Source organism: Coloeus monedula, assembly GCF_965178545.1.
Source record: "Coloeus monedula genome assembly, chromosome: 1".
In the NCBI taxonomy this organism is placed as follows: Eukaryota; Metazoa; Chordata; class Aves; order Passeriformes; family Corvidae; genus Coloeus; species Coloeus monedula.
In genome coordinates this window covers 45,671,530-45,693,501 of record NC_138781.1, presented here as the reverse complement: position 1 = coordinate 45,693,501, position 21,972 = coordinate 45,671,530, and the positions used below count along the sequence as shown (strand labels likewise).

General features: G+C 35.5%; 1 protein-coding gene across 1 annotated transcript in view; it reads right to left on the bottom strand.

Moving 5' to 3' along the window:
- The window catches only part of ULK4 (unc-51 like kinase 4), a gene marked incomplete at both ends in the record, with an annotated part of 221,246 nt that overhangs the window by 103,737 nt on the left and 95,537 nt on the right, over positions 1 to 21,972 (bottom strand). Inside the window, one exon of the mRNA XM_082281603.1 lies at positions 16,671 to 16,719. Coding sequence (XP_082137729.1) covers positions 16,671 to 16,719 — 49 coding nt within the window. The remainder of the gene's footprint in view (positions 1 to 16,670; positions 16,720 to 21,972) is intronic.

Genomic DNA, 21,972 nt, shown 5'->3' with positions numbered 1-21,972 from the left:
GAAGAATTGTACCACTGGATAAAAACATATTTTATATGAAGAAATTAAAATATGAACTTTGTTAGAACACAGAATCCTAGTAATAACTAAATTAACAATTTTTAATTACTCATAATAAGCCACTTCACAATTATTAGGTAGTTATAGTAGTCTTTTACTTCATTTCATTCAATCTATACTCCCTGAACAGTTATTCATACTGAAAAATGTGTACAATAGATGTTAGGGAATAAAAGGATCAAAGAGGAAAACAGGTAAAATATATCTGAAAAGCCAGTAACAGAAATTTTACAAAAGCCAGGGAGAGGAGACTAGAGTATCATTAGCCATTTTCATATCCTAATGGAACATGCAAGTTTCAGTCTGTTACTAAGAGTGGGTCCATGGCAAAGAGCCCAAATGAGGTCTGAGAAAGCATAATGTACCTTTAATGATTGAAATAGCAAGAAAATTAAATCTAATCATGTTTCATTAAGCATACTTTAGCTCCCATTTTTACTAAATTATTCTATTATGATTTCCCAACTGTCTGTTGAAATAACCTTTTACAGCAATCTAATTCACCATCATAAACACATCTCATTTCTCACAATGAAGCCCCCTGGGATTAGTGAGAGAAGATGGAAAATCTAAACCTTGCCAATCCTGCAGCCACTAAGGTAACCACTCAGGGAGACAAAGATTTTTGTTTTCCTATTTGTGGGTGAGATCATTAAGATATAATTAGAAACGTATTCATGAGTATCAGAGCGTCTGTTATGGAGATACCATTCGCCCAACAAGCATCCTCTATACCAGTCTTTAATAAGCACGGGAGCAGACATAATCCCCACTTCACTCTCTGGAGAGTTCCGCATTAAATGGACTGCATTAGACATCCCTCTCACTCCCTGCTTTTTAATGGAATTTTATACATGCATCCAGTATTTTCTCAGACTCCATTGTTACCATCAGAACTGCTAGTCTGTTTGCTTTCAGCAATATGCTCCTGCAGTGCCATCCAGATGTGAGCCCTAAAGATAGCTACGTGCAGGGAATTTAAATCCTGCTCCAGAACTTGACACAGGGCAAGCAAATGTAGAACTTGAGAATATACAGTAAGAAATGAACTGGATTGTTTATAGAATAATCCTTGGCTCTCTGCAGCAGGGAAAGGAGCTATCAGCCCTCATACACGTCCTTTCTGCTTTAGTCAAATGAATGAAGTGTGCACTAAGAAGAAAGGATACTTTACTCCAATAGGGAACTGAAAGGAATCTGATTTTTCTTTATTGCCAAACTCCATATCAAATAACATGACAGCAACAGAAAATTAAAAGCAATGTAACACACCAAACAGTGCTTAAGTATCTGCCACAGGGATCAATTTAGGGCCCTCAGTTAAATTGCAGAGTGCAAACTCTCAGTCACTGTATTTAGCATCAAAATGTTTGAACAGGTTATTATCTTATTTGGTAGTCAGGAGTTTGAAAGGAACCAAGTATATGAAATAGAAAGAAAAAGAGTTGTAGGGCACAACTTTTCTTCCTGCACCCATATGATTAGTAAAGAAATACTTGACCAAAACATCCAAGGGGCAGAAATTGAACCTCAAAAGAGGGGGACTCAGAAATCTAAGAAAAAAAAAAAAGATTACCAAAATTTCATCTGAGTCTTTGAGAGGATGCTCTATTATAACTGTAATTAGAAAGTTACAGTGGGTAAACTAAGATTGCATCATGGTAGGCTTAATCTTTTTGCATACATATGGCTAATGAATCTACCTTAGCAAAGCAATGATTTTTAAGCTTGCCTACGAAAACATTTTATAAACCAAAATATATTTAGAAACTAAGCATATATGACAATGAGTAAATGACTACAGTTAAAAACAGAAAGTCAAATGTAGAATATTAAAATTGTTTTCCTTTGCGGTAAACTGACATTCTAAAATCTAATTATCACCCTGCAATACAAACTCCTCAGGAAGACACTAACATAAGGAATGAAAAAAGAATACATGACTGAAGCCAAACCAGCAAAGTTCAGATGCATAATGTGGAAACCTCTGCCAGCCAGAAATCATCCACAGACATTCAATATTCTTTTACAAACTCTATTGTGAAGCACACAATAGCTCAGTATCTTAGTCATCAGAATGCAGCTGGTCAATAAAGGTACAGTCAGCCACTGCTGCATTCCTATGCCAGTATTTATTTAGAAGAGATTAAGAGATATACCTCAGTTGTTTGACAGAACAGTGACAATGTCACAGTAAAATTCTGGTCAAAAGATCAATAAATCTTACTCTGAAAAACATGCATCCGAGATTTACTTCAATACATATTTTCCCTTAAATACTTTCCTTTTTTCTTGACCTTTACATTAGCAGGAACAGTAAATTAGCAATTTGCTCTAAATCAGCCTGACAAATGAAGTTTGGAAGAAGTGAGATTTTGTGTTAATATTGCTTCCACGGCAAAAATAAATTAATTTTAAAATGCAGACATTAATCACCTTGGGTGAACACTGATGGTGATTCCTTTCTGTATGACCCATTTAAAATTTTTCATAAAATTCAAAGAAGCTATGGTAAGGTCATGATTTCTCCCTATAACTTGAAAGTTAAAGGTCATAGAGGACACACTTTGGTTCTAGACTTGTGAAGTCTCCTGTTAGAAATAATCTGTCTTTCTGCAGCACCTGCATTTCACACATTTGCATGGTGGTGCTACAGCCCCTCCTCTTCCCCAGGTCTCCAGGTGTCCCTCAGCTGCACAAGGAGTGGCCAGGCTGGGGTGGGAGTGAGGGAATGCTACAGGGCTGCTCTCCAGCCAGCAGTTACAAACAAAAGTAGCTCTGCCGGCTTCCCGAAGCTGCTGTTTTCCCACTCCCTCTTCTGCTGCTCACAGTCAACCGTCACTGAACTCTTGGCACCAGACACATTTCTTCCTTTTTACGTCACATGATACAGTCTGAAGAACACTTACAAGGTCACAAAGACCTTGAGATTGCTAACATAAATAACTTGAGATTGACACACACACACATACATATATATGTGCATATTTTATATAATACACATATGCACACACACACACATATATATATATATATATGACTATTACAAAATTACAATCTCACTATGGGAAAATACCTAAATAAACAAAATTAAATGTGTCCAAGGTGTGGGCACTGCAGGACTGTGAGAATAGGAAAAAAGCTTAAAGAATGGGAGGTGAGATTTATCAGTTACTGATAAAAGTGGGGGAGGATGAACAATGAAAGATAAAGAATTTAATTTGTTTAATCTTATTCACAGCAGAACCAGTTACCAATCTAGAAGATTAACTACTTTAGTTGCACTACTTAAATTAAAATGTAAGAGAAAGGCAGTAAATACTATGAACTTTTGGAGGAAAGGGGTGTGACAGAACTAAGATGGTTTCTGAAGATGATGATGACAGCTAAATCTCTAGTTTAAAAAGAGCACAGTTATCTCTCTACCCGTCCCCAACCACCTTCCAAATATTTTTTCTCTAAGTGCGAAACTTGTCTAATTATAATGACTGAGTGATGCTTTGATGTAATAAAATTTCTGCAAAAATGTGCTACGTTCAATACTGACAACTCTGAAACCTGTTCATAAACAATGGGTAAATACTAATTCTTAAAGAACTTAAAGAATGTCCAAATTTCTTTGTGAATTCCCCAAATTACTGTTAATTTTTAACTCCACAGCCAGTCAAATAAACCACAGACTGAAAATTAGCCTCATAACTCAGCTGCGTACTTTTAACTTGCTAATTTCTCTAAGAAACAACTTGCTTCAGAGAACAAGTCAATCTGTTTAAGTCATAAATTAAACTGGTTTCTCATACAAAAATGGGAGTTGTAAGACAGATTTCTGCAGCTAGTAATAAAAATCTTACAATACAGAAAGGTTCCCATGCACTCATTTTTAGTATATAAAACAGAATCTGAGTCAGTTCAAATAGAAGGTGTACCTACCCTTACAACATACCTGAAACACTCGACAACAGAAGACGCCCTACAAGACAGGTATACTGAACACTTTCCTCAGCCTCCAGGAATTCACAGCCCAAGGACTTTGAGCCAGAAGAAGATTTTTTTAACGTAATAGCTCTCAATGGATTTTCTTGCATTAATTTGTCCAGTCTATTTTTTAATTCAAGTAAACTGAGGACACCATGGAGCAGAGCTGAGAGCTGAACACAACCCTACAGGAAACAGTACACCTTTTGTCAATTTTTCAGATCCCAACTGCAAGTTTTCTTTAGTTCTTATAATACAGATATTGTGTGAGTAGAGACAGTGAGCAGCAATACTGTTCCCTACTCACCTGTCTATGCTATGTATATGCAAAGATCACACTTGCCCCTCAACCACTACCTTCCAAATTAAAGCATACAGAAGAATAAATCTCTTTCACAGGGGCCATCTCTGTCTCTTCTCTTTACACTATTTGCAGTTCTACTGTAAACATTTTGAGATGGGGAACCCAGAATCCACACATTGAGTAATATGCACAATGTTTTTCTGCCTACCACTGCAGTATTTCCTTTTACAATGTGTAACATTCAGTGTATTTTCCAGACCAGGACAAAGGATTAAACAGATGTTTTTCTTAGACTGTTTATCTAACCGCGATACCTCACTCTGAGTGATAATGGAAACACATCTTGCACCACTGCATATGTAGAGTTGCGACCATAGATAGCAGTCTCACATTCTGCAATACTTCAGAACACATACAGGTTTCATATCTGCTTTGAAAAGGGGTGCAAATTAAACTGAAAGTGAGTAGTATTAGGTGTCAAAAAAACTTGAGAAGATTTTAATTACATGAATAATCACAAGATCCTGAAGGTTATGCACAAAACTTCTTTCAAAAAAGGCTCAAATCAAGTGTGATGAAAGAGTATGTGAATGCTAAACAGTTTTATGACTATAAAAAAAAAATCCAAACCAAAACCAACCCAAGCAAATACTGTTTAAGAGGGGGAAAACCTTGATTCAGAACCTCTGCACTGTGAACTTTGTAAGTTCTTAGAAGACTGTGTTTGCAGAAAAAGTGAGAGGGAGAGAACACGAGCACCAATTTTGTTTCTATCCAAGCCTTAGGGCTGTCTGTGGTGATGGTCAGTCCCTCTCTCTCCTGCTGCTGGTGAAATCCATCATTAAGGAACATAAAGTCAGTACCCTTCTGCCATAAGTCCCCAAGACTGACAAGACGGATCTGTCATCTAAAATGAAATTCCTGATAAAATGTTCAGTGAGCCTGGAAAAAGATTATAAACTCTTCCTTCAGGCTGAACTGGAGGAACAGTAACACAATCATTCCTGATAGAAGGGGTTAGACAGAACGAAGTACTATAAAATGAAGTACTGAAGAATTTTTATTAATGTTTTCTATCAATATAAAGTGACAAAGAAAAATTATTTCCCTATCAGGGCCAAAATTCATGTCTTTTCCATATTTTTAGAAGTTTGGGGGGTTTTTTACATATCATAACATGATTTTTTAAACATATGATTACATATGACCTACCTACTATGAAAGTCTTCTTGCTACATATTTCAAATACTCTACAAATCTTAACTCTCCTAAAGTCCTAGAGTTAAAGAGAAAGGTATTAGTTAGCATTTAAGTAAACTTGTTTTCCAAGAAATAAAATCTAATAGCATCCGCTTTATCTGTCATACGGAAAGCTGAAGTTAGCATGTTCCCTTAAAGGTCAGAGCTGCACTGTTTGTAAGTAATAACATAATCATTAGGAAAAATTCTCCACAATAATATTCAAACTACCCAATCACAAAATTTTAAAAACACCTGTTTAGAACACTGTTAAAAACCCACAAGACTCCTATTTCTGGTAACCTTGCATAAATGTCCAAGTGTATTGAGAGACAAAACGAGTTGGCAGAAACACTCAGTGACTTTATACGTCCATCCATTCAACCCTGACCTACAGTCTGCCTTGGATTCGGTTCATAAAACACCACCCTCATGCAGTATAAAATGTAGATGGCTCCGATAATGACGAAACGGGAGTGGAGCCAAGCCAGCTGAATAAGCATTGCCACTTCAGTCCATCTACTTTGCTTGCATAAAGGTCAAAGCATACAAATTATTAGGAAGCTGAAAAAGATGAAGAGCTCAGAAACCCAAACTCACCTGAAAGACTGACTTGGATCCTAGTCTAGAGGAGTTAATGTATCCAACTACAGATAGGGCTCAGCATATGGCGGCTACCGTGCTAGGAGATAACCTGTGGGGTAATTTTAGTTCAGTTGGTTGTTTTCTAGGAAGATGGACTGGATTGGGACAATCAAATCACAGAATAACATATGGTTAAAGGCACCTCTGGAGCTCTCCAGTCTAGCTGGCTGCTTGGCTCAGGGCTGCATTGAGTCTCCAAGCATGGAGATGCTACAACTTCTCTTGCCTCTCATTCCAGTGTTTGAGCACCCTCCCTGCAGCAAAAAGTTTCTTTCTATATTAAGCTGGAATTTCCCATCTTCCAGCTTGTATTCATCCCGTTGTCTTTCCACTGTGTACTGCTGAAACAAGTCTCGCTTCATCTTCTCTGTACTGTCCCCTGAGGCAGCTACAGGCAGGAAAAAGATCCCCTTAAGACTTCTTAGCAAAGGTAATATGAAACTTGTTCTCTCAGCCTCTCCATGCGTGCCATGTGCTCCAGACCCCCTGATCATCAGGGTGGGCTTGCTCCAAGATGTCAAAGGTTCTGGGTAGGCACTATTACATCTTTGACAATATATTTTAATCTTTTCTCTGAACACAGTAGTTGAACAAACTATGCATTCCAAACAAGTTTAGCCTTCCAAAAAAAAAACTTTTCAGAGTTTTTCAGAATAACCACCATTACCACATTTGTAATTGGAGGGGTTTAAGGGAAGTGCCAACTACCAGCATCCAGCAAAGTCCAAAGGACAACAGGCAATCCTCTAAACACAGGACAAAGCTATTGGATTTTGAGCAACAGCCAAGAGCCAGCACACAGTAACAAGCAGATGCTCTACCCTTTGCAGGTGCAGAGACCTTTAAAACAACTGTTTTGTTGGGTCTTAAGTCATCCCTAAAGGGATCATTCTATAATTCATACCATAAGACTGGATAAATATTAGGCTTACAGTTACTCAATTGCTTTGAACAGAGCTTAAACTGCATCATCACCATGCATCCCTCCAGCACCCTGTTTGTCCCAATCAATAGAAGATGGAAAAAGACCAGAGACCCCCACTGGGCTCTGTGTCACTTTGGAGCAACACCATGAAATATTCTTGGGATGGTCAGAGCAATGATGAGATAAATACGTGGATCTGCCACGCAAGGCACAACAGTGATACATTGCAACATCTTTTTCTTTGAAACTATGAATCTATTTTCTTTCAAAAGACAACTTGTAAGACATTATACCATAAACCACAAAATAATTAACCATTCTGGACTACTGTAGAAACATTTATTAAAAAACCCACCTTCACAAACCCAGTATGTTTGCCTGCTTATTGAAGACCAGTAATATATAATATGAAGACTGAGATCAAAGAATTGGAAAACAGTCACAACATCATAAAACTTGGAAATGTGTTCTAGTATCAGCAGTAATCATGGTCACTATTTTTGCAAAGTCCAGATACCTATGCACTTCACTACTTGTTTGTGATTTTCTTACCCAGTATGTTATAGCTAGCTTTAAAAGTCTTTTAGATTCATATTTATTATCTGTACAATTTTCAACTTTTAGGACAGGATAAATAAGTAAGTACTAACAAACACATAAGAATATTGTTTATACATGAGTTTCCTTATGTCCTTTAGCACTGCATATAAAATAGAAAAAAAATAGCTAGGTAGCATACACAATAAAATATTAGTGTCTAGCATTAGAAAGCAATTCCTTTAATATGTAAATAGCTGAATTTTCTTCCTATACAAGAACATAATGTTGTCACAAATGCTGTGGACTCAAGTTTTCTCTCAGAAGTGGAGTGCCAAGTGATTTAGTAAATAATTTTATTCCCTCCCCTAACAGGAGCACTGGTTCAAAGTAATTTTCCAGATAAGAAAGAGAGTGATAGAAGGATATGCTTTAGCAATACTTCTTCTTTTATAAACCCATTTCATTATGCAGAATATCAATTTATACTATTAAAATTATTTAAAGGATGGCTCTGCTTCCTCTCACATGTTTTCTTTCTCCATCAGCGATCCTACTGGGGATAGATCTACACAGACATACAGTCATAAAAAAAGGCTGCCCATATTTACTTAGAATTTATACAATGCTTCTCATAACAAAATCTGAATACCTTCTAAATATTAATGAATTCATCTTCCCTATGTTCTTGTGGTACACAGTTATACTTTAGGTATTACCTTACCGTAAGAAAAAATTGTTGAAGAATTTTACTTGAATAAAGTCCAGTTGCGACCTTAAACAGGCTTAGTTTCAGAATGACAAGCACCAATTGCTGAGTTTTCTAAGAGTAAAGGTGTTCATCGGACACTCAAAGGACAGAAGCACAATAAGCACATGTGAAAAAGAGGGCTTACAGAATTTCCCGAGGGTCAAGAATAAATGTGGATCAGCAGCAGGAATAGGAAGCATTTCTCTCAATTCTCTCACTACTCTGCCAACAAGCCCATTCCTCATCCCACAAATCATGTACTTCAAGTTTTCAGGTTTTTTCATTAACCTGTTCTAAAATTCTGGTATTTGTAACAAATATACATGTAACTACTTAAAAAAAAAAGTTGAATTAAAGACAGCCAAAATTATTTGACTCAAGCAACTCTACAAGAAAGGCTGAAAATCAGTATTAATACCATTCAAAAAATGAGTATCAAACCCCTAATAACAACAATTTTCTCAGTGTGACAGAGGGAAAGTAAGTAATTCCAGCTCTGTTTAAAGCTGGCAGCTGTTTCCTCAGTTAGGTGGAGACATCTTCATGAATTGCTGCCACACACTGACTGCAGCACAGAAAACTCTTAAGCTCTGTGGTTGTAGCAAACAGGCTGAAAGTCTAGCGTACATCACAATGATATTGAAAAAGCAAAATGTTTCTTCCACTGTTTGCAGGAAAATGCCTCTGCAAAGGAAGCCTTTGTTGACCTTATCACTGGGGAACAATGAGCTGGAGAGCAGTGCTGTGGAAAGGGACCTGGGGCTCCTGGTCAATGGCAAGTTGAATGTAAGTCAGCAGTGCCCTGGCAGCCAGGAGGGCCAAGCGTGTCCTGGGGGGCATCAGGCACAGCTTCACCAGCCAGGCAAGGGAGGGGATTGTCCCACTCTGCTCTGCACTGGGGCAGCCTCATCTGGAGTCCTGGGGGCAGTTTTGGCACTACACTGGAAGAGGATGGGCACTACATGTAAGAGGACAACTATTAGTGTGTCCAGAGAAGGGTGAACAAGATGGTGTAAGGTCTCAAGTGCAAGACTTACAAGGAGCAGATGAGGTCACTTAGCTTGTTCAGCTTGGAGGAGATAAGGCTGAGGGGACACCTCATTAAGTCTACACCTTCCTCAAGTGAGGCAGCAGAGGTGAGATGCTGATCTCTCTCTGGTGACCATCAGTAAGACACAAGGAAATGGAATGGAGCTGCATCAAGGGATGTTCAGATTGGACATTAGGAAAGGATTCCTTACTGAGAGGGTGGCTGGGCACTGGAACAGGCTGCCCAGGGAAGTGGTTGCAGCACAAAGCCTGACAGATTTCAAGGAGCATTTGGACAAGACTCTTAGTCATATAATGACTAAGGTAGTTCTGAAGGAAGCAGGAGTTGGACACTATGACCCTTATGAGTCCCTTCCAACTTCCGACAATATGTGGTTCTGTGACTGCTTTATCCATATGCAAAACCACTGCATATCACCTGACATCTGGGGAAAGAAAACAAATGTCATGGGTTCTTAATATTAATCACAATCAGAAATAGTTTTTATACCAAGCATTTTGGCTTTTAATAGTTTTGTTGTCATCTATTAAGAACACGATAGTTACACATGAATAAAACAAAACTGTTAAGAATTCATTCCATGTACAGTGTTAATAATTGCAGAGATCAGTTGACCAAATCAGATTAACAACCCAATTCAGCACTAATTAAACATCTATATGTACAAACACTTCCTCAGAAACTCCTGACTAAAAGATCACAGACATAGACACAGAAATAAATCTGTTTCTGAAAATAAAACTTTCTATTAGCAGGATTCTTCTTCCTGCTAAAAAATTCTCATGAGAGTTCCACTTAGACGTGTTTATTTCCAGGAGTACCCGTTCTGATGTGCAGGCTTATCCCTTTTTAGTATACACTATTTTCAAGTCAGAAATTTGAAAGAGGTAACGAGTCTCAGGAATCTCATCCTTAAACTGAAAGTGCTTAAGCAAGTTAACAGGCTAATAAAAAATCCTAACATTCCTACCAGAGGAGCCATATTTTATTCCTGGAAAATTGGAAGTTAACATACTATACCCTATTGCATTTCACAGTGTCTTCTTTGGTCTATAGAAACACTCCTATTAATTTGATTTCTCATTAAAAAGAGAATAAATGTAATACCTTACTGAATGTTGACACAAGACTTCAATGCACTGGTAAGAAACTTGTCAGTTTGGAAAGGATTTAAACCATTCTCACTGTTAAAAATGTTCTACTCACAGTAAATTTTACACTTGCAGTACATGTATCTTCTTTAAATGATATCTTGTAATTTTTTCTGATTCCAAATACATAAATTCTAAGATAGCTCGACAATTTTTCTCTAGTTTCTCCTAAACCCATCTTTGGATATTAAATGTCTTTCAAAACTAGCAATTATTTTGCTTTATAAACTACCTATTAAAATAGGTTTTGGCGTTTTCACTTTCAGAAATCCTCATAGATTACATTCCTAATCTGTCACAGCAGTTTTATATACACTGCCACAGCATACAATTTGACTATTAGATATAGTAGATTTGAGGAAATATGCACACTTCAGAGAGAAAAAAAAATAGAGAAAAAAATAGAGATGTTCATTATGGATACATTTAAGGTTTCTAACTATAACTAATGTCCATCCTGTAGAAGCCATAAAAATCCCCCTTAGAATCTAATTTCAGATACCTTATAAATGCAGGTTTTCCCTTACAGCAGTAATGAGCAGGTGAAATACACCAAAAAGAGCCATTGCATGGGATGTTTTTGTAACAGCATTGAATATACAGAGAGGAACAGGAATACCACACACAAAGGTACTAAAATAAATACTATTTCCTGTTCTTTAGAACACATGTAGACTAAGCATTCCCAGATAACTCTGTGTTGATTTTTCTAAGAGAGGGCTGATTCTAAATTAAGGATTGAGTATGCCCACAGACTAGAGTGAGATGTCCAGAGCAATCAATCAGCATCAATCTTCTCATGCGAGTGCAGAGCTGAAAGCTTTGACTTCAAGTCAAAGCTCATTTATAGCATAGAAGACCAAGGACCCATTCACACTAAATGCTAGAGCTTTTATTATTTGCCAAATGTACTATCCTAATTTTTTCCAGGAGATGAACTCCGCACCATAAACATGTACTCTTTACAGAATATAAGAGAAAGAATCTCCTGTCTGTCTTTTGTTTCAAATACTCATCCTGAACGGACTACAAGTACTTGGAAGAGTTAGAAGCATGCTTCCCATTCTTTCAGACAACCAACAAGCTGTGCACCACGCTGGACTAGGAGGTGCTTTCTTTAACAGACACAAGTAAACTAATGCTTCAAATGCTGCAATAACCTCTGATCCATGTTCCTCTCTACTTGTCATCCATGTGGCTGCTAGGCAGAAAAATACCTCTACCTCTTCCCTCAAATGATATATGACTGAAATATCTCACTAGAAAATAGAAACCAAGCAAAAGAGGAATGATGAGGCTCTTTTTTTTCCTCTCCAGTCTTCTTCTTCTCCATTTTTATAGTATTTTCACAGGTAAGACTGGCCTTACAACAATTATTATTTTTAAATAATTCTAAGGGGATGGCTTCGTTACTTTAACTGGATCACAAGGAGTGGCATCTCTGACCATAACCATTTCCTGTAGCTTTTTCCTCCTATTAAAATTCAAAATGAAATACAGAATCCAACCATTGCTTCCACTTGGATGCTATACAACTTCTTTCTCACAACTTTTTTTTTTTAATTGAAGGACTTTGGTTAGAATTATTTTTAATTTAAAAAAAAAGCAATCTAACTATACCAAAGCAATCTAGTTATACATGGCTATGTATCCTCTACTAGACAAAATTTCCACAAAATTGTTAGCTTTCTTGAAAATAAGTCGTTACACAAGAAAACTGGAGTGGCTTGTTTCTTATCTATTTTTTACGTAATTATTACAATTTTTCCTTTAATTATGCTTAGCTAATATTCTCTCCCTTAGTGATAAATGCAATATTGAACTCTATTTTCAACTGCAATTACAATGAAGTGAGCAAAGCATACCTTCTAAAAGGATCAGTGACTGCCACCATAACAATGATTTTGAAGCATTTTTTGAGCATGCAAGCATAGGCTGACTGCAGTCTATCAAAAACATGAGCAGTATATGATTCTTTATTTTAAGATGTCCAATACAGCCATCCCAAAATACACAGGGACAGTATAAAATTTCAAACTTATACACAGCTAGGAAAAATGAACAAAAATATTTTAATAGGACTGTAAAGAGAAATATATTTTGTATTTTCATACTAAGAGCTTTGCACTGTATTTGAAGGAAAATAAATTAAAATATGTAATTTTAAAATTAATTTTAATTATTTCACAAATGTAAGAAAAGATGTGGACTTGCTTGTGAATGATAGTATAAATAAAACAACCACTGAATCTTTAAACTAGACTGGGCAGTTTAGACATGAAGACACTAGTTACTATTGGTTGATCATATTTAATAATAAGATATCATTTTTAAATACAATAATATTCCATCTTACTATAAAGTAATTTTTATTGAAAGAATATGCCTTTAGACTTTAACTGGCTGTTAAAATACAGAACTTTGCAAAAAAAATTTACAGCAAAACTGATGTCTGTGATAATATGCTGGTGTGACTAAAAGCTACACCAGAGACTTTAATAGGATAAGCAGACAATTGACTACTGAGCTTTAAAAACAGGGTAGCACTGAGCTCCTAATCACAAGCATCATTAGCTTTAGTTTTAAAACTTAGCAGCAGAAAAATAGAATTTCATCAACTACACAAGATTTCTTTTCTGTGCAACAGCTTTTCATTCAAGTAACACTAAATGGAAACCAGGTAATATTTATGAAGTTACTCTTTCAAAAGTAACACAACACAGAAGATAACATTTATGTCAACTTCATTGCTTGCTACTCAGCAAAATTTTGGCAGCAATCTAAAATACAAATAGCCGTAATTTACAAATATGGCAATAAAACACTTCCAAAGCCTTTATCAACTTCATTCCAGCATTATAATGTAATAATCAAAATCAGTATTTTGTATATCATAAGCTGATTTGCAGGCAGATGGCATAGGTTTGACATAGCAAAATATATTAGAAAAAGAATACTAAGGATGTAGCAAGAAAAGTAAAACATGAAATAGGCAGCAAGAAAGTAAAACATTAAATATAACCCACAGTAACTTTTCCTGCTACAACCCCTTCTTCATCAACAGCAGCATTTCATATTTATACATTAAATCAACCCAACTTTTGGCATTATTTACATAATAATGGAATTTGTCTCATTATATTTAATCTTACTACCATGGGGAGTTTGCACCTTTTAATTTTTTCACACTATGGTGTCAACTTTCCTCCTGCTTTTAAATCCCTTCTTGTCCTGAAAATACCCCTAAATTGTCAATATGTCTCTATACACATCACTACATTTTCACTGACCACATTACACATTATTGCAAGATCAATGTCTACTCATATTGCAGTCATACCTTCATATTGCTTTGTAGGACTACTTATAATCTACGTAAGCACTAGCACCAGGATCTGGGATCAAGGTACTGATGAAATTAATTTGCATTCAGGTATAACATGAAATTCACCTCTGAAGTTCTGTAATGAAGAACTGTATTCAGGTTTTTCACATACTCACAAACCACACCATTAATGTGCATTTCCTAAATGCAACAAAGTGTAGAGATAAATGAGTGCAGAGGGTTTCCAGGGGAACTGGAACTCTACTTAAAGCCTCTTATTAATTAGCTCAGCGACTAAACCCTAGTTCAGGTGAAGATAAAGTATGGCTATTCTCTTAGAACAACTTTTTAGGTAGACAGTAACAGATTTTTTTTCACTGATCCAGTTATTTTTTTTCTTGGCAACTATAACATGTAAAAAATTGCAGTAATAAGTGAAATGAAAGGATATTTTTCATATGCTTTGATTGAATTCAGAGATCTAGCTGGTCCAGAGGGATGACAGAAGATTAAAAAAATTGCCAAATCTCAGTGTTACCGCTTAGACCACAATATTGGGTAGGGTGCAGTATAAGAGGTAGTATAACTCTACACTGATGAGCAGCAAAAAGCAGTCATATTAAAACTTATTTCTTGCGAACTGCTCAGTATCTGCAAGCCATCGTGTCCTTGCTACTGTGTAGCTAGATTATAGCTAGTATATCCAATCCCACTTGGACTGCAGCACAGCCTAGAAAAAGCCTCCTGCTCCTGGAGATGCTTTTCAATTTTGAGCCCACAATATTTCCCTTCAGAGTCTAACAGAGCTCACGTCCTGTCAGTTGCATTGCAGGAAATGACATGAACTATGTTTAATGATACATAGAAAATACACATTGGATATTGAGCCTTGGAATAGAAATTATTAAGTACTACTAATAAACCATGAACTTGATAGTAATAGCTCTACCTTAATTTATTGTCGGTATAAAATAGAGGATTGACTCTGAAGCATAATTCAAATTCAATAGTTTAGGGTCTGGTAAAGGTCTAGCTATAATGACACAGAGCTCAACATTACTATTTGTGCTGTTTCTTGAAACGGATAAAAATATAAACCTAGACAAAGACTAGTTTATGGAGAATAATGGGAATCAAATTGTATGTGACTCCCTTCACCCACATGACTGTGAAAATTATTCCAGAAACTTGTGATGAGGGAGTTCGTTAATCTGTCCTGTTCAATCCCTTCTGTTCAAAAGAAAAACAGCCTAATGATTAACTCCTCCAGTCTGATTAATCCTAGCTCCTGAGTTTTCCCAACTGCCTGAAATTCCTTTGCTGAATTCAGTTTCCTGTAGGGAAAACAGAGGAACAGGTTGCCACCCTCCTTACTGTTTCTGGCATTGTATTTCGCATCCCTTGAGCCAAAAAAGACCACATATATATATACACATTCATATATATAGTTAAATTTCAAGATTCCAACACCTGAAGCCATTTCAAATATTAACTAAATATTTAAGGATGTTAACATGAAACATTTGACTTCCATATTTTACTGAGTTCTTCTTTTATTACTACCTAAAATTAGTACTCATCCTAGGTCAAAACTATTTATGAACTACAGTAAAATATATGGTTTTGTTCTTAATACTTATCACAAGAAGAGATTTGTACATATATGTACACAAAATATCATAAAGCCGGTGTTCTGTATGCTGCTGGAAAAATCTATCATCGCTAACAAGATTACTTTAATAAAAAAGGGCTCATCTGGGTATGCAGCATTAAAGAGATTCAAAATGATAGGCAGTGAAATAAATCACTGCAAAGGAATTTTAAATTAAAGATTAAAATACTGAAAAACTTAAGAAAGGAATATCAAAGTTGATTCAGAATCCCATTTATGAACCTCATCTACCCTGAAAAAGACTGAATTTCATGAATGACACAAAAGCAAGTATGCAATCTGCTTGCACTGCATAAATTATGTGTATTTACTTATAATGCATATTTAGAAATCATCAGGAGCATGCTTACAAGACAGGACACTTACCTGATACAACTTCATGAACTTAGAAATCAAAAAAATTAACAAGAGACTGGAATTTAACAATGAGAAGGCTAATGGATAGCACAGTATCCACCTTCCAAACTAGCCTAAAGATTTCTCTTTCTCATTAACATATTTGTTTTGCAACATTTCAGAGAAACAAAACCAACAGTTTTCATGACCTTTGTAAGTGGCAGATCCTACTTAGGGATGGAAGTTCCACATGTGACTATCCTTGATACTTTATATTGAAAGAAATTATAAAAGCAAATAGTGGGATTTGAGACTACCATGCCAACAGTATCAAATTTGTATTTGATACTATTAAATAAAATGCAACTTCCTCAACATTTCTTGTATGGACTGGGAAAATATATAGTTCTAATTAGGAATCAAGCTCATTAATTCTGTTTTTCAGGGGATTTTTTCATTCAAAAAAGAAAAAATACTTACCTTAAAGAAACTTCTTACACAGGTGGACTAGTTGGCGAGAAGCTCTTAACTGTCTGCTTACACTAGATTCTTTTGTTTTGCTAGACTGTTCCATTTGATTTTACCAACATCTATTACTTTATCAACATGCCTAATAAAACTTACTAGTTTGACATGATTTGGGAGACAGGATAACTATCTATTAGAATACATATATATATATTTAAAAATTATTCTTACCAAGATGACTTGAAAAAGAACTGGAAAAAGATGGATTTCTTCCATGAGGCTGTAAAAACATATTTTAAGATTTATTTAAAAACAGGAAGTGAATTCTTATTCAACACAGTAAACTCACAACAGGAACAGAGTAGTAGAATAGCTGGTGCCAAGATCCATGACCCAGAACCTTAGCCTTTGACTAGCCTTCAACAAAAATGAGTTCCATTTCAGATATTAAACAGAAACAGCAATGCTAGGTCAGCTTCACTGATGCAATTCAAGTGAGTAGAACAGTAATTAACTTAGCATTTTTTAATGGCAGAAATTAATAGAAAATTTTAAGTATAGAACAACACATATTATGAAACAGAGTGCACCATGTTTGAATTAATAGACTCAGCACACATAATGAAATTATAAATATACTGTGTTTTTTTAAAGAATGCCATGTTAACTAACTTCCTGGGTTTAACATATTTATATATGATATTTCTGTCAGTCACTTGACAGTGCTGAGCAGTGGTGGCCAAAGGGAGTCAGCCATATTCTCCAGCACTTCAAAATCAGGTAAAACCCAGCATATATATGCTTATAGAAAGAGTATTCTCAAAAATCAGTAATACTTCATGTTAATGTAGTTTTCTATTCTTAGAACACAAAACACTGTATTAGTAAAGCATGTGTGTCTCTCACACTATGACGACATATGAATTACATGATTACATGCTTTTTACTGTATTATATTGTCTAATTGGAAGAATGATTTTCACCTTTTCTTACACACTACACTAAACGCCTATTCACCAAACACCACAGGGAACACCAAATTGTGTTTCAGAAATTTCTTCTTGTGTCACTATAATGTGTATCACTGAAGTGCTTCAAAAACAATTGGTAGGTTTAACTTTGTGATACAACAGAGATAAGACTGCATTAAGAAGCCCATGTAATAAATGCAGAGCTCAAACACAGAGAGCATGTCTGGGATCTTAGTGTACAACACACTACAAAATCGTCTTGCCAGTAGTATGTCAGTTAAAAACACCAATTTATATTACATAGTTCTCTCTGAATAAACAAAAGTTATATAAAATAAGTATATAATTTCATGTTTGAAGCTTTACTGTGTAAAACTATATATTGGCTTCTGGTAAAACAATAATCAGATTAATTCTGTTTGGTAAACTATTTGTTAAAAAGAACTCATACACTCCTAAAATCACTTCGTTCCATGTAAGAGTTTTTATTCATATCCAATAAGAAACGAGAAGAAGGTGTTATTTTTATGGATAGTGTAAGCTAAAATATTAGACCATGAACTGAAGCAGCTAAAAGGAATTTTACATTCTCCTCTATGAACTTAATGAAAAAAATCAGAGGGGGCTAGAACAGACATCCAAAGGTCATAACAGAAATGCTTCATTTAGATTAATATCACCTCTAAGAGCCCTGGCTGTTCATATTTGCTGGAACTATGTATTGTAAAGGAAATAAAATAATGAATGAAAGCCAGGCTAAGAGAACAACCATACCTACGAATAACTGAGAACTACTTCTAAGTAATGCAGATATATGCATTATGTATGAATAATAATAATGGTTTACTTTTTCATACTGTTTTTCTGTTTCTCTGATCCTTGCCTTCACTTAAATGTAATAATGATTCTATGATGTAGAATCTATATATAGAGTTAAGGGTGGTATGAATAAGAAGATCTGCTGCATTGTACAGCACTGGCATGTGGACCTAGAGACAAGTAAAACATATCCGCTAAACTGTTCAAAACATAAAAAAACAGTATCACTTTATGCACCCACATATAGACATTTAGAAAACTAAGTAACAGCCTTGTTCAAACAAATGTGTTCATTTTTTCTTGCATACAGAAAAATAACACTCAACAGTGGGAAAACTCAGGTAAGGAAAGAAACTCATTATTTCTAAGTTTAGAAGCTTGAATTTAAGGACAATTTCTCTTCTTATTAAATTGAGGGAATATTTCTTCCATATGCATTGGAAACAAGTTCCTTTCATGGGTCAGGAGAACATGAAAGCTATTCTCCTCTGGGCCATCCAACAGCCCTTAAATAGACAGTTATGGCAGCTTGGATACAGCCAGGTCATAAGAAAGTCCCTGGATTACAGATATGAAGACTTATTATATTTGAGGTTCATTTCCAGAGCCAAATCTGTTAGTTAAATTAAAAGCTTAGTCCATGCCTGCAAAACTGAATTTTGCTGATGTAGATATAACAATATTGAATGTAAAGGAAGTCATTTAAACACCACAGACTCCCAGAAAGAGCAACTACAGTAACAGCAATCATACTGACAAAATGAAGTTTTGCCAGCACAAGCCTACTTACACTTAGGGCTTATTGGAATTACTCACCCCAGCAAAAGCTGCTCACTTTGCTACATAAGCAGCATTTAAACTGTGAACACATTAGCAGTAAAATACAATCAAATACCAAGAATAGCTAAGCAATCCTAGTCCAGGCAAAACCTAGAAAAATGCTTTTGTGGTAAAGGGTAAATTATGAAACAATTGTTTTCAAACACTGCAAGCAGTCCCCATTGTTACAACATTACAAAATCAGCTATACTTTCTGCTGAGACAAGCTAAGACAAAACTAGACCCAATAGGTCTGTTCTTAAAGGTCACCTGCCAACCTTTATGATTGAAACAATAAAAAGCTGCAGCCTTGAAAGAAAATCATACATATAACTTCGCTAAAGCACAAAGTCACATCAAGCATTGCATTAAGACAAGGCTTAAAGCTGATTTATCCCAACTTTGCATATATGTGTTCAAGAGAGAGAGTAACAATATCACACTCTTCATAGCTGTCTTACATAGTTTTACAAAGGAATTGTCTTAAAGCTGGTGAAACAGGAGTTTAGCTATGGAATTTATTTCATAGAATGTTCATATTTTAAACCAAAATTATTTTGGTTCTTCATAAACTGTTACATAATTTATATTAAATTAGGTCCTACCCAGTTCAAAAACCGTTCAGAATCATCATGATATACAATATGCAAATCATAATACTAAACAACAATACTAAATATTTCCATCTCATTTAAATCTATATATAACTAAACCGCACTGGCTCAAAATAACTGGCCAGCTGATTTTAAAAGACTTGCTATCAGTACAGTCTGAATTTTGAATATACTAACAATTTTCAGAATGAGATTGTGCCTCCAATTTTGCTTTCCAACAATATGTGAGATCTGTTTCTCTAAGAGATCCTGAATTACTTTCTTGCAAAACAAAAATCTACTGCAGGACACTGAACACAAAAAGCTTTTTGTTACAGGTTTGATACCTTAAAAATTTGAAAGGCAGAAAATATGTTATCAGATAGACGCTTTAGATAAAAGTTCGATGGGAGGGTGTGAAAATCTGGGTGTTACAGACAGACATTCTAAGCTGAACAAATGAGTAGAAATCATTCTGAAGAACAGAACTGGTGGATATGCACAAAGCAAGAATGAAGACATGCATTTTAAAGGGATGAAATGTCAAATCCATGACAGATTTTTGAACCCCACTAAGGGCTCTTAAAAAATAGGCATGACTGTGTAGATTGCAAAGGTTGGGGGAGACAGCTGAAGGAGACAATATTCTAGAAATTTATGAAGTAGTGTTCCTTTTCACTGTAAGATGATGGCATAAAATTAAGTGGCAAGTGACCAGATCAGACAAAGAAATCAAAAAAAAAACCCAAAAAACCAACAACCAAATGAACCTGAAGATGATAGATCTTTATTTGCATGCGGTTATTTACAGAATAACTATTTATGCTGAAAGCTATTTGTGAAATATCTTTTTCAACCCACATAAATGAAATGAAACTTACTCCTCAATAGCTACCATCTACAGAACACCACATTATCTTATATGGGTTCTGAAAATAATAACTCATAGGGGGCTGAGAAAGCCTCCAGAAAGTATTCCCACTCACTGACTCCTTCCTGTAGTCTTCTTTGGGCACCTACTATTGAACACAAGAGAACAGACTGGACAGTGGTTTAGATTTGCTTCATGCTGAACAGAGGATTCATGGCAGAACTGAATTCACTCAAGTCTGCACCCCAACCAGCTGACTCTTCCTCATTTGCTACTTATATACACAAAACCAAAAATTCACTATTGAAAGTAAAAATAACCAAGAATGAATGGATTTGCTCCTTTTTAATGCTTTACATTAAAAGAGTACTTATTTGAACCTTCCAACATGACTCTTTTCAAAAATTCACTTAGGAGTAACATCAAATATTTGTGTCACATTTTTACAAGTTAGACATTCAGTAATTGATCAGCAACACGAAAGAGGAAACAAAATTACAGGTTTAAGGTTAATAGCTTATTCCTTTACTAAAGGGGCTTTTTTAAAATGTAACACTAAGGAGTTGTGTATGACATTAAAAATGGTGATTAGTATTACAGTCTGCACATGACTAGACTATGAGAACTCCCTTGCAATAATGAACTCTGACCACTGCCTTTGATATGAATTACAATGATGTGCGACTTGTCAACAGTGTTATTAGCTGACACAAAACTTAACATTTCAAGAGTCTGTTTCTGGGCAAGTCTTCCTGCCTGGTGTTATTTGATAAAGCGGCATACATGCAAACTTTACACCAAACAGTAAGAACAGCAAAGATCATAAAAATTCTCTGCTGTTTTATATTAGCATTACTTCTCTAAAAGGAAAATCAGGGTTTTTACAACATCAATTTCCATAGATGTGAAACTAGCATAATCAAAATCAAAATCAGGTTCTAAATCTACATAAACATTCCCTGAAGTTCTAACAAAACAGTTTCATCCTCTGGCTATCTCTCTCAATCCATCTGGATTGTGATTTTCTCACTAATGTTGTACACCTCTAAGATGTAATTCTACTGCTCAGTTCAGTTGGACTAGGCCCTAAGGCTTACCTGCTATCAGAACTACTCCATTTTATTTTATTCATATTCATTAGAGAAAATAAAACAACACATAAAAACAGGGAAGTAATTTAGAAGCAAATAGATCTACTTTTTAAAGTAAGCATTTCAACTTTAAACTAGGAAATTAAAATGACTAATGAGAAGAACAAAGTGTTTTTAAAGCAATTAATATAAGCCCACATTAATCAGGGAAAGCACTAAAGCACTACTCCTCTAGTATAATGGCAAAGGAACTACAGCAGGTTCAAAGACAATCTATCCACAATGCTAACAAATGAACTGAATCACAGTCCTAGCAATTAAAAGCACCACACTAAACTCCAAAGAATTTAGTTTTGGTTTGGGGTTTGT